Genomic DNA, 20,914 nt, shown 5'->3' with positions numbered 1-20,914 from the left:
TGCGCCCCCCATCCCGTGGGACTAGCATCTGTGGTTATTACACGCGATATGTGGTTTATCCAGGGAACCCCATTACGTAGGTTTGGAGTGTGTAACCACCAACGTAAGGACTGAATAGTGGAATCAGATAAGGAAAAAGAACTATCCAAGCGACCCCCTAACAGACGAGTGTTGTATAAAACCTCCCACTGTAGGACTCTGGTGTGGTACTGGGCCCAAAGTACTGCCGGGATACAAGACGTGAGTGAGCCTAACAGTGACATTGCTCCCCTCAATGTTATTAACGGATTATGAATCACTCTAAGTATCTGTCGTTGGATTTTTTCCAACTTAACGACAGGTAGACGGCATTCCTGTAACTTTGAGTCCAATATGAGACCCAGGAATTCTTGAACCTCTAGAGGCTGCAACCGCGATTTTTTAAAATTAATTATCCACCCCAACCTTTGCAAGGCTGCAATAACTTTGTGTAGTTGGGACGTGCAGTGTGATTCAGAATTTCCTATTATTAATAGGTCATCCAGATATGGAACTATGAGAATATCTTGCTCATGGAGATGTGCCATAACCTCTACCATTATCTTCGTGAACACCCGAGGGGCCACTGCAACACCAAAGGGAAGTGCTCTGTATTGGAAGTGTTTGACTGATTCCCCTAAAAGGACTGCAACTCTTAAATAACGCTGGTGGTCTACGTGTATGGGGACATGATAATATGCGTCTTTAAGATCTAAGACGACCATAAAACACCTGTCAAACAATAACTTTATTGCGGTTTTGACCGACTCCATTTTAAAAGACGGGATCCACAAAAACCTATTTAGGCCCTTAAGGTTTATGATTGTGCGAAAGGTATTATCCGGTTTTTTAATCAAAAAGAGGGGAGAATAGAATCATTTACCCCTTTGTACTTCAGGAACCTCCACCAAAACGCCTTTCTGTTGGAGATCCTGGACCTCGGTCTCTAACGCCAGCTGTTCTGCGGGAGAAGAACGTATCGGTGTTATAAGAAATCTGTCCTTAGGCATGATCTGAAAGTCAAATTTTAGTCCAACTTCAACAATATTCAGGACCCACGGGCTATTGGAGATATTCCGCCACTCCGGATAGAAGGCTAGAAGCCTGCCTCCTACCCGGTCCGCCAGTCATTGTGGCTTCCTGTTGTCTCGAAAGGAATTAAACATATAGCCTCTACCTTTCTTTTTATTGGCGTCATATCTGGGTTTATCTCTATTTGATCTTGTTCGGTCAAACCACCTCCTATTAGTGCCACGCCTGTAAGAGGGTCTACCAAGGTAGGGAAAACGTTTACTATCCCCCGCTTTTTCCAATAATTCGTCCATCACTGGACCGAATAAGTGCGCCCCTTCGCACGGAATGTTGCATAATTTAGATCTGGCCTGCATGTCCCCTTGCCAACATTTCAGCCAGATTGCTCTACGGGCTGAATTAGAAAGGGCGGCCGACCTGGCTGCCAACTTAACCGAGTCCGCTGAAGCATCAGCCAGATACGCCGCAGCGCCCTGAATCATAGAGAGGGAGGATAACATTTCGTCTCTTGGGGTTTTGTTTTTCAGCTGATCCTCCAGGCTATCCAACCACACCATCATAGAGCGTGCTGTGCAGGTGGCAGCAATTGATGGTCTAAGAGCCCCTGCTGAAGTTTCCCAGGCTCCCTTGAGAAACACATCTGCCCTCCTGTCCAGTGGGTCTTTTAAAGTCCCCAGATCCTCAAACGGCAGAGAGGATTTTTTGGAAGCCTTGGCTACAGCTGCATCAAGCTTCGGGGCTTTATCCCACGTTGCCGATGCTGACTCTTAGAATGGATACTTCCGTTTAAAGGATGGAGGAAGAGAACCTTTCCTTTCCGGTTTTTTCCATTCTCTGGAAATTAGGGCGCTAACTTTCTCTACCACCGGAAAGCATCGGCGGGATTTACGGTCCAGACCTTTGAACATGACATCTTGCATGGATTTTTCTGGCGGCGTCTGCTCAATTCCAATTGTGTTATTTACCGCTTTTACGAGGCGGTCTATCCGGTCAAAAGAAAAACAAGAATGTCCGTACTCAGTGTCCGAGGAGGATACCGATGTGTGAGAAGCTTCTGACTTTAGATCTCCTAAGTCACTGTCCTCACGTGAACTTGGGGATCCAGGGTCTATTATTTTAGACCCCCTACTCTGAGATTGAGATCTTGAAGAACTTCTAATCTCTTGTCTAACAATTTGTCTTAGACTAGTAGCGAAATATGGTGTCTCCTCCGCTATTAGACGTTGGATACACGGACCACATAGTTTTTTAACGTATTCGTCTGGGAGAGGAATACCACATTCTGCACATTCCTTGTGCTTGGACTTAGAGGACCGCTTTTTTCCCGAAGATTGCGGGGGGACCCTCTCCACTGAAGCAACATCCATACGGCTTGAGGACTTTCCGGCTTTAGAAGATTGATCAGCTCTACCTCCAGGACGACTACTGCCACTAGAACGTCGCTGGGTGTTCGCTGCATGGGGCTTCTCCAGGGGTTGACACTGTTGCTCTGAAGGCAACGGATCCTGCTCCTGAGACTCCATTGTGAAAATGGAAGCGAAGCAAGAGGAAGCCGCAGCTGAATCATTAAATAGCCGGCCCCAAAGGTACCTCCCCCAGATAGGGGTCAGCAGGCCAATCCTGATGAACTGCCCGGTACATTACAGCATGTGGGAGGCCCCTCCTCCACGAGAACCACTACCAATGATACTCACACTGTCCCCCAGGAGAGCGCTGCCGTATCCAGCCCCTCCTTTGATAAAAAACCGCCACGAACGCTGTTTTCGGTAACTCCGACAGGGCGCCGCCATGTTTTTTCCCCCCGGCGCGGCCTATTGCGCATGCGCAGCATGTCATCATTTGCTGCCGCTCCAGGCCCCGCCCCTTTCCGCGCGTCACTTCCGGTGCGCCCTGCAACTTCCCAAACGCCGCACACGCAGCGCACACGCCAGAGGGGACACCAACACCGCCGACAACGTGCCGCAGCCGCCACCCCGAGCGCGGACCATAGCGCTGGCTGATAGGGCACCGGTGACCCCTATAACACTGTGCGGTCACGCAGCACAGGGGAAAAAGAAATCTACTCGGCTCTAGGGGCACTACCCCAGCTAAAGGGAGCCCCCAACACCCGCTATCAGAAGGAGGCCTCCCACATAATACTTACCCGTACCTGCGGCGATGGGACACCGAAAGAGACAGCACTCCCCCTGAAGGCTGCTCCTGCTCTGCTGCTGCCTACCCCCACAGCCCTCTATGGTGCGGCACTTCCAGCATCGCGATCAACACCGAGGAAGGGGACCTCCCGCCTCCAGGATCGGTGAGTCGGACCTGGGTCAAAATCTTCATTCTTCACCTTTCTTCCTAAAGGCATACTGCAGGGTCCCCTGTCAGGGACAGGAAACCAACTGATGCGGGAGAGAGGTGCCGCCCTTTTATCTCTGTAGGTTTCCTGTCCCTGAAGGGCGGATCCCCTCTCTCGTTAGTGCTGTCATGACGACTGAATAAAACACCTTGTCCGAGCACATTCGCTCATCACTAGTGACCATAGATCCAAATAAATTAGGCCAACTGAATAAGGCATAGGAATGGGCTGAGCTTACACACCGACAAATGTTTGGACACTTCTTATCCGGAGAATATGGATGGTGGAAAGCTTGTTACCAAGTGCTAAAATATTCATACATATGGTAAGCATTTATGGGTTAGAGGCTATAACATCAATTGTAGAAATACTGAAAGTCCCAATAGCCATTTAAAGTAATCAATTCCATCATTTCTTCTTTGGCTACTTATAACTATACGAGATGACTCTAGACAGAATCAGTCTCCTTCCCCTACTGGCAGCTGCCAATATAGTCTCTTCTTCCTTCTCTCACAACGCCTTCTCAGCTATACCCCCATGCTACTACAAACCCTCATGTCTAACAATAAGAAGGGCAGAAAGTGCATTCTTTTAAGTGTTCTGCAATGAGCATGGGGAGAGACCTGTCTGCGGGAGAGTGATGGAGGACGTCTGTCCACCTGACTCAGCTCATTGGCTGGCGCACAGCTTAGTATCAAATGGTAAAACTTTATATTCTTAAAAAAATGTATCACTCAATATACACTACATTACCAACTGGTGAAGGCATTCGATTACGAGAAGTGAAAGTGGATTTAGTCCATTTCTTGGAAATTTAAGCACATAAGTGAGAAACGGATATTAAACATTTGTGGTGGAAAACCTTTTGATGCAATATGAAATGCTCAGATTAATGCAATATATTGCCATATACCGTTCCAGTCTGTGGTCCAGGTCGGTGTGTGCACGCTCATGTAAGATCTATGTGCAGCACGATTTGTTACACAATCAGTAAATCTATAATCCGGCAGTACCTTAAAGGGGGATTCTCAGAATAAAGCTATACCTTACTGATTGCGGAGAATCAGGCTGTGCAGAGCTCGTGCTGAGCGGAGCAGCAGTGTACGCTTGACTTCCGCTCTATTCATGGTCCATGGAGTCAGAATTATAGTACTGCGCACCGCTATACCATGTTAGATTCTGGGAATACCACTTTAATAAAAGTGCGCTAATTTCTTTTGGTTGGTTTTCAGTAATTAAAATGTCACTTTTTCTACATGAAAACCTTTAACAAGCCACGAATACCCAATGGACGAACGTTAGCAAAACTATTAGGCTGTTCAGGCAGAAACAAGCATCATAACTGGACTTGCAATGGGCCATGCTATTGTAGGCATTCACACAAGCAGCTGTTAGACCTGTCAATAGTAGCTGCCATACTTGCTGATGGTTTCTACATGGCGCACATTTTTTATTTGAGTAAATTGGACTGTACAGTATGTGAAAACAGAAAATGTGAAAGATTTTATATTTGCTGACTGTATATCCAATGCTGATTAGTGTTAGAGCTTCAATTTAAAGACAAAAGGGCATTTCACAACAAAAACCCAGCATAAAACAAGTGAACACATCTACAGCTATACAAGTAGCCTGCGGTGCATATAAATGGTATTTTAATATACATTTGTGTGTTCATGTGTCAGTGCAAATAGCATATGATCCCTTTTGTAAAATTAGAGTAAAAAAAAAATATTGCTGTTCTGCGCTAAGGGACGATCACAATCTATTCAGGAAAACAATAAGAATTTTTTTTCCCATCTTTAAACCTTTAAAAGTGACTTTTTTTGTTTTTGCATGTATTTACTGTAAAAATAGAATTCAACACATAAAAACAAGTTAAAACTGTACATTTGTTCTAAATCTCGAGTCGCACATTGGACTATATTAGGAAGACCATGCCCTGGGTGGGGGATGGGCAGAGTCCCTGTGTTCTGCACCATTGCTGCCGGGATCTCATAATACTTGGCTATCACAGACGACATGAACAGCTGGTTACTTAGATCAACATGCTCAAAATACCACTTGACGTATAGAAATGGGATGCTGATGAATGCAGATGCAGCTACGAGGTCTGCTGACGGAGAGGAACTTCAAAGTGATCCAGGATAAATGCATCTTATACACAAGTGATGACCTCCTCGGGAGCCAGGGACTATTAGGTGGGGCACAGAACTGTGAAGGGAACAGACAGCAGAGTCACACAAAGAGCAGGAATATTAAAATGAATGAACAGCTAGAACACAAGACACTAAACACTTACCTACTGCACCACCACTACTACTACACACGGCCATCTTGATCAAGGACATGTCTTACATTTACCCTATCGTCATTTGTTTACATCATCAATTTCAACCAATAGTCTGCAGTTGTTTGTGGCAGTGACATATCTCATTCACTAATCTGATTTTACCAACTAATCAATTTTCACAGAGCAATTAAAATCTCCATCCCAGGGCCCATACAGGGGCTGAGGACTTGCCATCTCTGGAACTATGGGATAAACTAAGCAATATGCATTTCCATGATAGAGACACAGAGTAACCGTCATTTTATTTTTTCACTTAATCAAATAGTACACATGAAAATGAGCAACTTGTTAATGTCTTGCTATCAGAACTATGCATCTTTCTCATCCTAGACCACACAAGTCACACTTTGGCCCGCAAGCCAAACCTGGCCTGCGACGTTGGCACCATTATAATTGCCATTATTTTATATAGAGGACCATGTGGGGCTCATTAACCTGTATGGAGGACTATGTGGAGGCCTATTATACTGTATGGAGGACCATGTGGGGCCCATTATACTGTATGAAGGCCATTGTGGGGGCCCATTATACTGTATGGAGGACTGTGTGGAGATCACAGTAGGGGTAACATACGGTGTTGAAGCCACCATACTTTGCTAGGGGGTGCAATAGAGTCATCATACTGTACGTGTGGAGGAATTAACTGTGGAGATATACTGTGTTTGGGGGGGTGGGGTAGGGAACTTGGTGGCATCAAGGATGGCCCGCGACTTTGTTCAAAGTTTTTTTTTTGTTTTGGCCCTCTGTGTATTTGAGTTTGACATCACTGTGCGACCTCATCTTTCACTTAATTCATAGGTAAAATCTGTATTCAGTAAAGACAGATTTTCCCATTACTGAGATAAATGACAGTTGTTGCTTATAAAAGTCTATGGAGATGTGAGGAGGGAGGAGCTAGAGGCACACAGACATTCTGCTGCAATTTCTCCATAGATCTTTATGAGCACCGACTGTCATCTATCTCCGCAATGGCAAAATCTGTATTCGCGGAATACAGATTTTACCAGTGAATTGAGCGTTTTGGACAATGAATGCTCAGTACAGGAGGAGAAAGAAGCAGATTTCTTTTAATGAAATAAGAAACTTGGTATTACATCTAATGTGTACTATTGATTATTGAAATAAAATGAGAGTTACGCTAACATCTCCCACTCCAAAAAGAAAAAGAAAGCAGATATTCACATCCTGCACATGTGTAGTGGCACTATAACGGGCATTTCTTCTGCAGTAAGGGTCTATGAATGAGACTGCCGGTGTGAATATACTCTATAAAAAGATCCATTGTGTCCGTGCATGGTCGGATTTGGATCCAACATAAACCAATAGTTAAAGACATGCTCTTCACAGTCTCATGAACACACCTGAACAAACCTCATAGCCATCCAGTATTACACCAGGGCTAGCACAACACAAAAACAAGAGAAGGTAGGTGAAACAAAGCAGAAGAACATACAGAAAGCTGATAAACATATATAGAAGACCTTGTGTCCGGCATTTTTTCTAGATGTAACTAACATTTTCAGCTTTAAATATGCAGATATGACTATATGAAACAAGGCAACCTGGTTCTGCTCGTTTCCGCATGGGAAGGAAGCAAGGCCGGTGACGTCACGTCTACAAATACCTCCCGGCTCATACGTGTAAGTGGCAGATATCAGTCACTGGTGCTATTCATTAGCACAGGATGGCCCCCGGGGCAACTTACCAACCACTATGCACATAAACCGGCAGATATCCAGAGACATCACACTTCTGCTTACCTCTGATGCGGAAATGAGGGTAGACGGATTAGCCCTTTAAAAGAGAATGTCATCAGTATAAGCTGCTTTAGGGTACTGTCTCACAGTGGCACTTTGGTCGCTACGACGGCACGATCCGTGACGTTACAGTGTCGCTTGATTATCGCTCCAGCGTCGTATACAGCGGTCACACTTTGCAATGCACGGCGCTGGAGCGATAATTTCATGACGTATTTGCGATGTAGAAGCCGTTGGTTACTGTGCGCACATCGTATACAACCTTTGTTACACGATGCGATCATGCTGCCACAGCGGGACACTTGACGACGAAAGAAAGTTTCAAACGATCTGCTACGACGTACGATTCTCAGCGGGGTCCCTGATCGCAGTAGCGTGTCAGACATAGCGAGATCGTAACTATATCGCTGGAACGTCACGGATCGTGCCGTTGTAGCGACCAAAGTGCCACTGTGTGACAGTACCCTTACAATCACACACTTTGTGACCTAATGACGATAAATTAGATCAAGTGTTGAAGCTTAGATTTTATTGTTAAGTGGTGGGCACAGAGTGGGGTCCCACATAAAACTCGCGAGACTGAAGAGTTCTCTGCTTATTTTGTACAGTTTACAAAAGGGAAGAGGAACCTCTAAAACAAATAAGCCATACTTTCCACTGGACTGTGCCGCCGGATCGGAAGCCATGACGCCACAACCACCAATGACCTGACCACCGAGACTACTGAAAGGCTGCAGGGTCAGGTGACTGCTCGCGGCCACCTCTAGCTCAGTGGTGACTGCCATGCAGGCAGCACTAGCACAGGGGGAAGGTTCCAGTTGGAATTATGGCTTGCTCATTTTATAAGCACCCTACAATCTGTAAACGTTATAGAAAACACAAGTGATACACTTCAAGAGTCTAAAATTGTGCGCTATGGGCCATCTGTACTCTTCTTCACGACTAAAGAAGGGGAGGGCAACGTATGTGGCCATGACACATTCTGGATAGAAAGTGCATTGAGAGGGTAAGAAACTAAATATATTAAATTCACCATTTCTTTAGAAAGGGTCAAACCAAGAAATGCCACACAACATGGAATGTAAGGGTGCAGGTGCTACATCTTTCATTTCCCAATACAAGTGTTTCCAGTCTAACAATAAGCCAGAGAGATACAGAAATGTCTTCTAGGAACAATCCAAATCATAGAGCTGCACAGAGAAAACTATCCTTTTTCTATAAACCAAAAGTTCTTACATGGGCACTAATTTATGTAACTGCAGCCTTTGTTCTGGGATTTTTCCAATCCCAATTAGTAAATATTTAATATCAGAACATCAGAAGTCACCTCGATGTCAGATAGTGAATTGCTTTTAACATGACAATTATTGTCATTTTTTATTACAAAGCAATACCCAAACTATTCCTCTGAAGTGTTATTATTTGTACAGAGATATGCCGAAAGGTGTCATGTGAATGTCACATTAATCCACTGGTCAAAAAAAAAAAAAAAAGGGAACACTTAATCAACAGAATATAACTCCAAGTAAATCAAACGTCCGTGAAATAAAACTGTCCACTTAGGAAGCAACACTGACTGACAATCAATTTCACATGCTGTTGTGCAAATGGAATAGACAACAGATGGAAATTATTGGCAATTATCAAGACACTCAATAAAGGAGTGGTTCTGCAGGTGGGGACCACAGACCACATCTCAGTACCAATGGTTTCTGGCTGATGTATTGGTCACTTTTGAATGTTGGTTGTGCTTTCACACTCATGGTAGCATGAGACGGACTCTACAACCCACACAAGTGGCTCAGGTAGTGCAGCTCATCCAGGATGTCACATCAATGCGAGCTGTGGCAAGAAGGTTTGCTGTGTCTGTCAGCGTAGTGTCCAGAGGCTGGAGGCGCTACAAGGAGACAGGCCAGTACACCAGGAGACGTGGAGGGGGCCATAGGAGGGCAACAACCCAGCAGCAGGACCACTACCTCAGCTTTTGTGCAAGGAGGAACAGGAGGAGCACTGCCAGAGCCCTGCAAAATGACCTCCAGCAGGCCACAAATGTGCATGTGTCTGCACAAATGGTTAGAAACCGACTCCATGAGGATGGTCTGAGTGCCCGACGTCCACAGATGGGGGTTGTGCTCACAGCCCAACACCGTGCAGGACGCTTGGCATTTGCCACAGAACACCAGGATTGGCAAATTCGCCACTGACGCCCTGTGCTCTTCACAGATGAAAGCAGGTTCACACTGAGCACGTGACAGACGTGACAGAGTCTGGAGACGCGGTGGAGAGCGATCTGCTGCCTGCAACATCCTTCAGCACGACCGGTTTGGCAGTGGGTCAGTATTAGTGTGGGGTGGCATTTCTTTGGAGGGCTGCACAGCCCTCCATGTGCTCGCCAGAGTACTGACTGCCATTAGGTACCGAGATGAGATCCTCAGGCCCCTTGTGAGACCATATGCTGGTGCAGTTGGCCCTGGGTTCCTCCTAATGCAGGACAGCGACAGACCTCATGTGGCTGGAGTGTGTCAGCAGTTCCTGCAAGATGAAGGCATTGAAGCTATGGACTGGCCCGCCCAATTGAACACGTCTGGGACATCATGTCTCGCACCATCCACCAACGTCACGTTGCACCACAGACTGTCCAGGAGTTGGCGGATGCTTTAGTCCAGGTCTGGGAGGAGATCCCTCAGGAGACCATCCGCCGCCTCATCGGAAGCATGCCCAGGCATTGTAGGGAGGTCATACAGGCATATGGAGGCCACACACACTACTGAACATCATTTCCTTGTCTTGAGTCATTTCCACTGAAGTTGGATCAGCCTGTAATTTGATTTTACACTTTGATTTTGAGCATCATTCCAAATCCAGACCTTAATGGGATATTCATTTTGATTTACATTGATCATTTTTAATGTTTTATTGTTCTCAACACATTCCACTATGAATAAAATTTGCAACTGAAATATTTCATCCAGGGATATCTAGGATGTGGTATTTTAGTGTTCCGTTTATTTTTTTGAGCAGCATAGTAGTATATACAAAGTCATGAAGGAATCAAAATATGCATCCAAGCTACAGCAACACATGATCTGGATGGCAAATGTTTCCTTAGAAGGATCTGATGAGAAGGCTGAAAATAACAGCAAATTAAAGATCTAAGAAACATACAGCTGCAATGAAAATTTAGTCAAGTCCCATCACAAATTAGGTTTATTAGCATAAGTTAATCTTTCTTCTTTTCCCTTCCATAACAAGTGTATTAAGTACTTAGTCGAGTCCCCTTAGCAGTTAAGACCTGCAGCAAATGGGATGCATTGCTAGTCATGCACCGGCTTCCTGAGGCATCTTAGTCCATCTCTCATGGACAATGTTTTCCAGTTCACAAATATTCTCAGGAATGTATGCCACAGCTGCCTTCTTCAAATCCCACCAAAGATTTTCTAGGGGTTTCAAGTCAGGCAACTGACAGCCACTCGAGAATCTTTCAGGACTGAAACAATGGCTTGATGGACTTTGATGTACTGCTATGATTCCCAAGTCTGGTTTCCTCACAGAATAAGTGGTTTTCTCAAAGGTTTTCCAGATACTTGATTGAATCCAATCTTGCCCTCCATACAGTTCGGGATTCCTATACCAAATGAATCAAAGCAGTCACAGAGCTTCACTGAGCAAACGCCATGTTTCACTGTAAGCAGGGGGTTCTCTTCAAAGTATACTTTATTTTTTTCTCTTCCAGACACACCACTGATCCATAAGCCAAAAAAGTTGTAGTTTTGTCCCATCGTTCCACAGAACAGAATCTTAAAACGTCTGCAGATTACTAATAGTTGTCACCATATTGGAGCAGACTTGTGGGGGCAGCGTTGGCCTCTGCTTTTCCTACATGTCGGATATTCTTCTTAAAATTCGCACTGACTGTGCACTCTCTGGACAGCTCTTTACTTCTGATCAGAGCCAGGGAGCGAGCGCACTGTCACTGCATATTGCACAGTAACAAAAATCTACTGAGCATATGGCCATGACCGCAGCCTCTGCCCCTGATGACGACTTGTTTGTGTATCCCAGCATGCACAGGGATTCTCAAACAAAGCGTCAAAGAGGAATTAGATTATAAAAAAAAAAGTAACACAGAAAAGTTAGCTAATGCAGTGAGGGAACAGTAAGGACTTTTAAATTAAGGTATATTAGAACAGAGATTAGATTACGACAATAAGTAGACATTTAGGATAACTTAGTTCTGGACCACCCCTTAAATTTGGAGAATGTAGTAGTCATATCAAGTGGTTTCTCTAAATTCAACACAAAATGCCATTTTTAATATTTAATATTGGGCCATTTAAATTGTTCTTGCTTTATTGCTTTGTTGCAAACAGCAGAAAGTATAAATGTTGCTAATAAATCCAATTTGCAATAAGGATTGAATAATTTTGATTACAAGGATAGGCAAATAAATTTGTCCTGTTCTACATGTTTGAGTGGGAGCAGGCAGAGCAAACAATGGTCATCAGCCAGAACATGGCACAGACTTTGAATAAATCATGCAATAATTCCCAGTCTGCATCTCCTATCTACTAAATATGTAATAGACTATTGACTACTGGGAGTCCCGCCACTGGGATCCCCAACATTCTCATGGAAGGGAACCCCATTCTTCTAGCTACAAGACTGCACCTTGGAAGGAGTCGGAATGATATGGCAGTCCAGCATGGGCCCCGCCGGACCATCCCAAGTCCATGGCATTGACGGAAACAGCCGTGCTCCAGACTGCTGGTGGACTGGTAACCTACCGCCTGACAGTGCAGGAGACTTTTCTAGGCACACAGACTGCTCATGGTCTGTCCGTACAACAGAATCAATAAAAATGTCAACTATTCGAGATCTCAGCTATAGTCCAAACCCAGTCCTCACATGTAGGTGGCTTTTACATTGTTTTATCTGAACAAAGACCACCAAGGGTTAACATATTTAGGTATACATTTCCTTTTGTTTAATTATGCATTCTCCTTTAATGAGAGCAGGGAAATTAAACAGACTGTCACAAAACAGTAGGGGATGACAGGATGGGAAAAGCTGTTGTGATACATTTCATTTACTTATTGGAAATATTCTAAAGAATTATTGCGAAAATGTACTAATGATAGAGAAAAGAATGAAAAAAAACAAAAACCTTCTGTTTAAAGGGAACCAGACAGCTGATACATGGTGCAGATCTGTGGGCAGTATGTGTCAGGCACTGGCTGTATGATCTCAGCCAGGTAGGTTTATTGTGAACATACTTTAAAAGTAGCCGGGACCGAGCTGCACTGGAGCCTAGTCAGACAGGCAGGTCCCAGGCGGCTTCTTCCCGCCCATTACAATGGACCGACAGGTCTCTGCCTGTACGGACATGTAGGCATAAACATGTCACTCCAGAGCAGCGGGCGGGAAGAAGCAGCCAGGGATCCACTTGTCCGGCTAGTCTCCAGCACGTCTTGGTGTACAGATCAATAGCGTTCTGACACCATGCAGCGCCACCACCGAGAGTCCCACTGCCAGGAGGAAATCAACTTTATTCACCCTGGCAGCAATCAGTTTCCAGTCATAGAGGTGGCACCTGCGCAGCTTCAGTCACTGCTCTGTACATAGAGAGTGGTGACTAACAGTGTCCCTGGCACGGACTGATAGCCGGCCATAATGCTTAGCCTCCTGTCAGTCAGTGTCGGGGGTGCAGTGTACAGTTGATGCTCTATACAAACCTTGCCGCCACCAACCCTGTCACTGGAAGGCTGCAAACATCAAATTCTGGCCTTGGCAGATTCTGTTATGTGCATCAGGCAATGTCTAACATCTATTCTGCATAGGTTTGTGGTTTTTTTTCTATTTTAAAACTGTAATACAGACACTATTTTCCAGAGTGAAGGGAGGAGAGAGAACAATAAATGCTTGGCTTGTCATTTATCATTTTACATCTATCTATACTGTTGCTTGCTGTAAGCCAAGATAATGTGATTCCATATTGCATGCATTGTGATTACAATAATGGGCATTACCTTTTAATATGTAGTCTGTTAGCAATGTTGGTACTTTCTCGCTGTCATCTTTCATTGCGTGGAGAACTGGAAATAAATAAAATGTAAAACAATATTATACCACCATAAAAAGAAATCCATTCTAGATATTCCCATGTAAGTAGTTCTATACAGTGTAGTCAAACACACTTAGTGCTCCAGTGGAGGTTGAAATCATCAATCTCCACTCAAGAAAAAAAAAAACAAACAAAAAAAAAACACAAGTTACTATGGAGCAGTCTTTCCCAACACATCATGTCTTCAGGACTTCCTCAGTACTGCACAGGTGAGAACCTGGGACAATTTCTAATGACCTGAGCAATATTAAGGAACTCCTGACATCTGTTGGGGGCTGCGAGGACTGGGGTTTGGGAAACACCAATATAGAATAACAGATTTACTGCATGAAATGTACAGTTGTGTCAAATGTTCATTAACAATATAGCAAAAAAAAAAGAATATGGAGCTGGACACGCCATGTAATAGCGCCTGCACAGCAAACTTTTTTTCTTCTCCATTGCAAAAATATTAGCAATCAAACTGTTGCTAATACTAACTTCTTTTGTGTAAGAGGGTGTTAGACAGTTTTCACTGGGGGCGTGTGATTTTTCCCCCCCTCTATGATGCTGACCAATCATTAGCAGGCAGCAACTCAGCAGAAAAAAATTTGCCCCCATCACAGCTTAGCGCAAGTTTCTCAGCGTGTGAACAATAACGCTAAATCTCTGTTCTAACCTCCTGCATGATTAGATAGCACAATGACAAAAACCTTTCAGATAAGGTCCCTGGATTGATAGGGGAAGTGCAGCCAAGTTTGTCTGTGTTCGATTGCAAACCCCTCAATTAGCTTTCCTCTTTTAGCACGGTCACCTCTGCTGTACTGCTCCTTTCCCCATACAGCCTGTCTGGAGAGGTGTCAGTATCATACTTAAACACATTGTACTCAAGACAACTGGTACTCGCTCCACAGTGAGATCAGCGTTGTCACTGCATCTCACACAGTAGTCGTCCCGCACAGGCAGGTTACTCCTGTGTGAGACATAATGACACCCATGATCTCACTGCAGAGCAGTTACAAGTTGCCTCAGCACAGCAGACGTGTGTGGTTACTGACATATGCCATAATGCCTCTGCAAGAGAGGCAAAACATAAAAAACATCCAACCAGTTTTTTTCCCCAACCTGCAGCTTCTACTACATCCTGTGTCCTGTTCAACTTGAAAAAAATCGTGAAAGGTCCCCTTTAAACCTGATGGTCCATCATAGCAACTTATCACCCATCATGAAGACCACCCATTCCCAGTCTCACTGCTGGGACACTCACAAATCCAGTGACATGCAGTCACCGGAGCGACTGTTAGAATCGCACACCACTGTTCTATTCATTGTCTATGGACTGATGGAGATAGATAACCAAGTACAGCGCTCAGCAATTTCTAGAAGAAAAAAAAAAGCGACACTGCTAAAATTGCTGACCTGTACAAATTAATATAACTTGGCACATGGCATAAAAAGAGCTTAAAAAGAAAAAATAAATTATAGCACAATTGTATGGCCCTGTGAATGCAGAGACACAAATTCCATTTTCAGTAACACAACTGGACAATTTGTCCTACATAAATAAGCATCATACAGCTTCATCAGAGGCTTTAGGAGGAAAATAAAAGGTACATGGGTCCTAGAGACCTAATCTAATTGGGACTTTAAGGAGCTACGTTCGGATACACCACTAGGACATCAGCAGCTTTACTTTGTGAGGTTCCATTACAGGAATTCCATTGGTTCACACTTACTTTTTGTAAGAATTTGGAGGTCTTCAACAGAAGGAGGGACATTTCTCTTTTCATACGGAATAACAGTTGTTAAATACTGTAAATAGAAAGCAAAACCTTTTACAAAAGCATTGTGCAAGTCCACGTCACATAACTTTATAAACATGCAGACTAGTCGTTTTAATTCATCAATCAATAGTACACATGAAAAGAAGTAACTTAGGAATATGTCTTATCAGAGAGATCTGCTTCTTTTTCCACCAGGACTGATCATTAATACACAATTATTGATTTATGGGTAATGTTTGTTCAGTGGAAACAGATTTTTCCATCACTGAGATGGAAGTTGTCACTGATTAAGATGCTATCTTCTATGTAGCGGGTGGGAAGAGGAGCTACAGTAGAGGCAGAGCTCCTAAATCCTCCGCCTCTGCGCGCTCTACAAAGAATCAGTAGCACCTGCCATCTCCAATCTCAGTAATGTAACAATCTGTCTTCACTGAATACAGATTTTACCTGCGAACTGAGAATGAAAGTTCAATCTTGGTGGAGAAAGAAGCAGATTTCTCGGATATGACATATTACAATGTTTCTTATTTTCGTTATTTCATAAATCAATAGTACACATGAAAATACCTTACTTTTTACAGTAGCAATAGGCACAGAACATGCACAAACCAGCCCTCCCACCCTCAAAACTCTGCTTCACAAATAGAAATGTATAAGAAAGCTGTGTCCCAGTAGCGATGTCACCCCATCTATTCTTCACAATGCTATGTCTGGCTATAAGACAACCGGCTGCAGCAGGAGCCTCCCGGACGTAGAAGATCCTTGGCACTAACAAAACAAGATTACCTCCGGTTCCTTTTGTCATTCATTTCTAAGCTCTGTGTTTCTTTAAAGGGAACCTGTCTGTTGATTCATGCTTAAACCACAGGTAGCATGAATCGGACTGCTGATTGCAGCCGGGCCTGTTTTTGTCTGAAATGATCCGGCGTGTATGTAGCTTCAGACTGGTGAATCTTCAGAGAGGACACTGGGTCTTGTGAGGAATCTCCGATGTCGGGAACGGGTGGTCATTTGACTTACTAGTATGTGCTTTGCAGACTTGCAGTCACAATATGACTAGACATGTCCGGCCTCACTCAATACACTTGCATTGAGCAAGGCCACGCACGTCTAGTTGGAATGTGACCACATGTATGCAAATTACACCCCTGCGGTCACGCATCTGCCCTGGCACCGGAGCAGTGATGCGCTGAGAGGATTCACAAGTCTACAGTTACATAGAGAGACTACAGACTTGTATTTAAAGGGGTTGTCAGGCCTAAGGGTACAAGCAGAGGCAATATCCTCAACATGTAACAATCTTTCTTTTAGAATCAAGACTCAGAAAGTGAAGATTGGAGTCTAAATAGTCAATAAAAAAAACATGCATCCCTGTTGTGCAGAGGTAAAAAAAAAATAAAAAAAAAGTGCGTGCAACTCTTGTCCTACAAATGTACCGGGAACACTGAAGGAACCAGATGGTCATGTCTACCTGGTAATTGGCACTTGATCTGGCAGATCAGCATTAATGATGTCCTGCTGTACTGGGAAATGCTTATCCCACAAATTAACTAGTGAAGCCATAGAATGTGTTCTCTCCAATTAGTCTTGAAATAACTTCAGGAAACATTGTGAAAATAAATTATTTTACTTTTATGTGGCCATATGTAATAAAAAGGGAAGAAAAGAAATGATGTACTATATACAAAAATGGGTGGGGGAGGGGGCAAGAGGCATTAAGAAACAGCTAAATATGTAAAGCCCATCAGTCTTCTCTTTTGTGTCTGCTGTGGGCTCTGAGTACAGAAGTCAGAGTCCTTAGGTCTCATTCACATATCTGAAATACAGTCTGTGTACAGACTGAAAAAAAAATAACAAAAACTTTCCCCATGAATCAAGACCACATACAACAGATGTCTGAATTTGTCTCTGAAAGCAACTGAAGCCCCCATAATATAGCAACCCTTTACAAGCAGCTATTTTATCTTCTAGTAGATTAACCTTTTAGAAGCAGCCAAGTCCTCCTCTTGGAGATGAACCCTTTTTAAGCAGCTGTGTCCTCTATTTGTGCTGCACAATATACATAGATATCTTATACATCAGTAGACAGAAAAAAATCATTATCATGGCTGGAGGTAAACAAGAACATTACAAGCCATATCAAAAGAAAAAAGTAGTAGCACTCACCGATCCTTTAAAATGGGTTAGTCAGTCGGAACCTGCACACTCTTCCCTGCACACCCCCGAGCCATGAATGTTTTTACAGTCTTTGAATAAAGGACTAACCAATTTTAAAGGATGGGTGAGTGCTACTACTTTTTTTCTTTGGCTATGGATTGCATTTCTGTTACTTTCGGTAAAAGCACCCGAGATCCGAAGGCAAGCTTCAATTGAAACCAGGTGTGTCCCGCACCATTACTCGGACAAATTGGCGGTGCTGTCTACTTTTCACTTCTGACAGACAAAAACATTACAAGATTTACATTTTGCTAATTCACAGCATATCAGGGGATGCATTGATGAAGTCATTAAGAAGGAAATATGTGAATTGATTCTCCCACTGTATTATATGGGCCAGGAAAACAGCAAGACAGCAAACCTGGCAAATTGATTTGTTCATCTTGAATTCCGCCATATCTGGTGCCAACACTCCATTTATAATTTAGATGATGTATAGAATCAGCTCCCCACTCCTAGAGAAGAGAAGCCGATTTTGTGCTTACTCTAGTAAAATAAACCAGGCTTTCCTGTAATAGGGAAATACTCTCTTTTGCCAATTATAGGCGTTTGAGAAAAGTTTTCTAATTTAATTTAGGTCATGTTTGGAGTTTTCCCAAAAAATGATAGGTCCTCTCTAAATGGGTTGTCCTCTTTGGACAATCTTTTTGCAAAGCTGGATTCATGGACTAGCTGCAGGTCTTCTGTCCCAACAATGACAACCTCATATATATCTTTGAACCCTTTGAGTTTGGGTCGAAAGAATGATGGTCGGCCCATGAGTCTTCGGACCGTGACACACAGATGTGCGAATGCAGCACAAAAAGATCTAAAAGGACACCCCGCTGCTGGACTCCTGAGTGACCAGCAGTAATCTGTTTCAAAGATACTAGAAGAATGTATTCTCCTCACTAAAAGGCTTTATGAAAAAGGTTCGTTACAGAAGAAATCTGTGTTAAAAGGGATTTTTCAGGATTTTTTTTTTTTCAACAGGCATGCCTTGTGTAAATATTGCCGGTCAATCACGGGACTCAGTGGTCATGGTGAAATGGTCATCATAAAACAGCTGTAGAGGTCACACCCTTTGGTCAGGTCATCATCTCTGCAAATGCGTCAGCAGAAAAGCAGTCCTGAAGCTGCAGCAGGTAAGTAAGGATTATTGTGTTATTTTAAAGTAGATGAAGTTTAAAAAAAAAAAAAAAATTACCCCAGAAAACCCCTTTACCTACAGGCTGAACGCAGACTGACGAAACGCCTAAACAGACTCTGGCAGGACTTTTTCCTATGCCTAGTACAACCCTCTAATCACTGGGAGCAGAGTACGGAACACTGACAACATAGAAATTCAAGTTACTGAGAAAGGGAAGACAGGAGCAGAGGAGAAAGAAAAACCCAGCACCTGTTTTTCTCCACCCGAACTCCCAAACGTCTGGCGAAAGCTATTCTGTATGACGTTTGACAAGCCTTCCATACTGAAACGCTAAAGGAGCGCAGAAGCACAGCAAGCAGTAAAGGAAGAAAGATAAAGAAGAGGTTAGTAAGTGGTTAGATGTAATGTGAGACTCAACAAGACAACCAGTACACACAAAGATCGAGAATATCATGGACAAGGAAAGAAAGGCCAATGTTCCCACCTAAAATGTATTTAGTTATCATTATGACTCCTCTAATAATGAACTGTGTGTGGTCTGATTTGGCTTCTAAAACTAGGACTGCACAGATTCTGGCATCGCGGCCCGTTCCTACCCGTGTCCTCTTATCTTGGCCTCGGGTCATTTCAGTTCACAGCAGGACATCACTCAGCCAGAAGTGATGTGTCCATTTCCCAAAGACAAATTCATATGCGAGGTGAATTACATCTTTAAGCCTATATGAATATCTACCTAGTTAAAGTCAAACCATGCACGAGTATAGGAAAAGGGTGGAAATTGCTCAGTGGAGCGGTTTAATCCCTTTAAGGATGGGCGATTTTTCCTTTTTTGCATTACCTTCTTACAAGAGACATCATTTTGGTTTGTTTTTTTGCGGGAAAAGTTGTAGGTTTTAATAACTTCATTCATTTTACCATATGATGTATTGTAAAATTCCAATCCTCAACTCCCCAAATATTCTCATTTATTTTTGGGAGGGGGGTTTTGTTTCAACAACGCTCATTTTAGTGTAAAAATGACCCGAGAGGATGATTCCCAATGTCAGTATCATTACGATGATGCCAAACAGACTTAGATTTTTTTAAAATTCTAATCTAATGGTTGAAAAAAAAAATGTACAAAAAAAACACCATAAGGCTGGTTTCACATTTGCGTTTGTGGCCGCAGCGTTTGTACCGCATATAAACGCATGCATCGTGTTTTCCTATATTTAACATTAAAAACGCATGCGTTTTTTTTTTGGTCGCGTTTTGCCGCGTTTGCCAACGCATGCGTCGTCTCGTCGTTTGCGGCTTGGCGCGGAAATGCAACATGTAGTAATTTCTAGAGGCGTCTATTTGGCGCCAGGAAACGCATGCGTTCGATCGCACAAGGATTGCGACAAAAAAACGCATTGCTGTCAATGTAAACGCATGCGTTTTTAAGCACATGCGTTTTGTTGCTTTTTTGAACACATGCGATGTACAGTAAAGTCACACTGGCAGGTTACAATAGAGTAGATATATACACATAGAATAGGTATATATACATATATATGTATGTCAGTGAGACACCTATGTATATATATTTATATTTAATGCAGCGCTAGATAGCATAAAAGCCGCTAATTCAATTACCGGCTTCTGCTATCTCCTTCACAAACCCGACAGGATTTGAGACATGGTTTACATACAATAAACCATCTCATATCCCTTCTGTTATTACATATTCCTCTTCAGTAATGTAAGAAGTGTCTGCGTGTCAAATCTGGGGGCTCTAGCTATTAATTAGGGTTAAATGGCGGAAAAAATTGGCGTGGGCTCCCGCGCAATTTTCTCCGCCAGAGTGGTAAAGCCAGTGACTGGGGGCAGATATTAATAGCCTAGAGAGGGTCCATGGTTATTGGCCCCCCCTGGCTACAAACATCTGCCCCCAGCCACCCCAGAAAAGGCACATCTTGAAGATGCGCCTATTCTGGCACTTGGCCTCTCTCTTCCCATTCCCGTGTAGCGGTGGAATATGGGGTAATGAAGGGTTAATGTCACCTTGCTATTGTAAGGTGACATTAAGCCAGATTAATAATGGAGAATCAATTATGACACCTATCCATTATTAATCCAATCGTACAAAATGGTTAATAAAACACACACACATTATTTCAAAGTATTTTAATGAAATAAAGACACATGTTGTTGTAATATTTTAT

General features: G+C 43.3%; 1 protein-coding gene across 3 annotated transcripts in view; it reads right to left on the bottom strand.

Annotated features, from left to right (window-relative positions):
• Positions 1-5,279: 5,279 nt before the first annotated feature.
• Positions 5,280-20,914, bottom strand: part of FEZ2 (fasciculation and elongation protein zeta 2) — a 74,130-nt gene continuing 58,495 nt past the window's right edge. The window contains exons 6-10 of one of the 3 annotated variants that reach the window (XM_077282919.1): positions 18,978-19,058; positions 15,335-15,410; positions 13,525-13,590; positions 7,103-7,140; positions 5,280-5,602 (exon numbers count right to left, since the gene is read on the bottom strand). In XM_077282919.1, coding sequence (XP_077139034.1) covers positions 7,130-7,140; positions 13,525-13,590; positions 15,335-15,410; positions 18,978-19,058 — 234 coding nt within the window. In that variant the 3' untranslated portion in view covers positions 5,280-5,602; positions 7,103-7,129. The remainder of the gene's footprint in view (positions 5,603-7,102; positions 7,141-13,524; positions 13,591-15,334; positions 15,411-18,977; positions 19,059-20,914) is intronic. The other 2 variants (XM_077282918.1, XM_077282920.1) reach the window with 2 other exon arrangements.

This window comes from Ranitomeya variabilis, chromosome 2 (assembly GCF_051348905.1).
Source record: "Ranitomeya variabilis isolate aRanVar5 chromosome 2, aRanVar5.hap1, whole genome shotgun sequence".
Taxonomy (NCBI): Eukaryota; Metazoa; Chordata; class Amphibia; order Anura; family Dendrobatidae; genus Ranitomeya; species Ranitomeya variabilis.
This window is presented reverse-complemented; position numbering and strand designations above follow the sequence as displayed.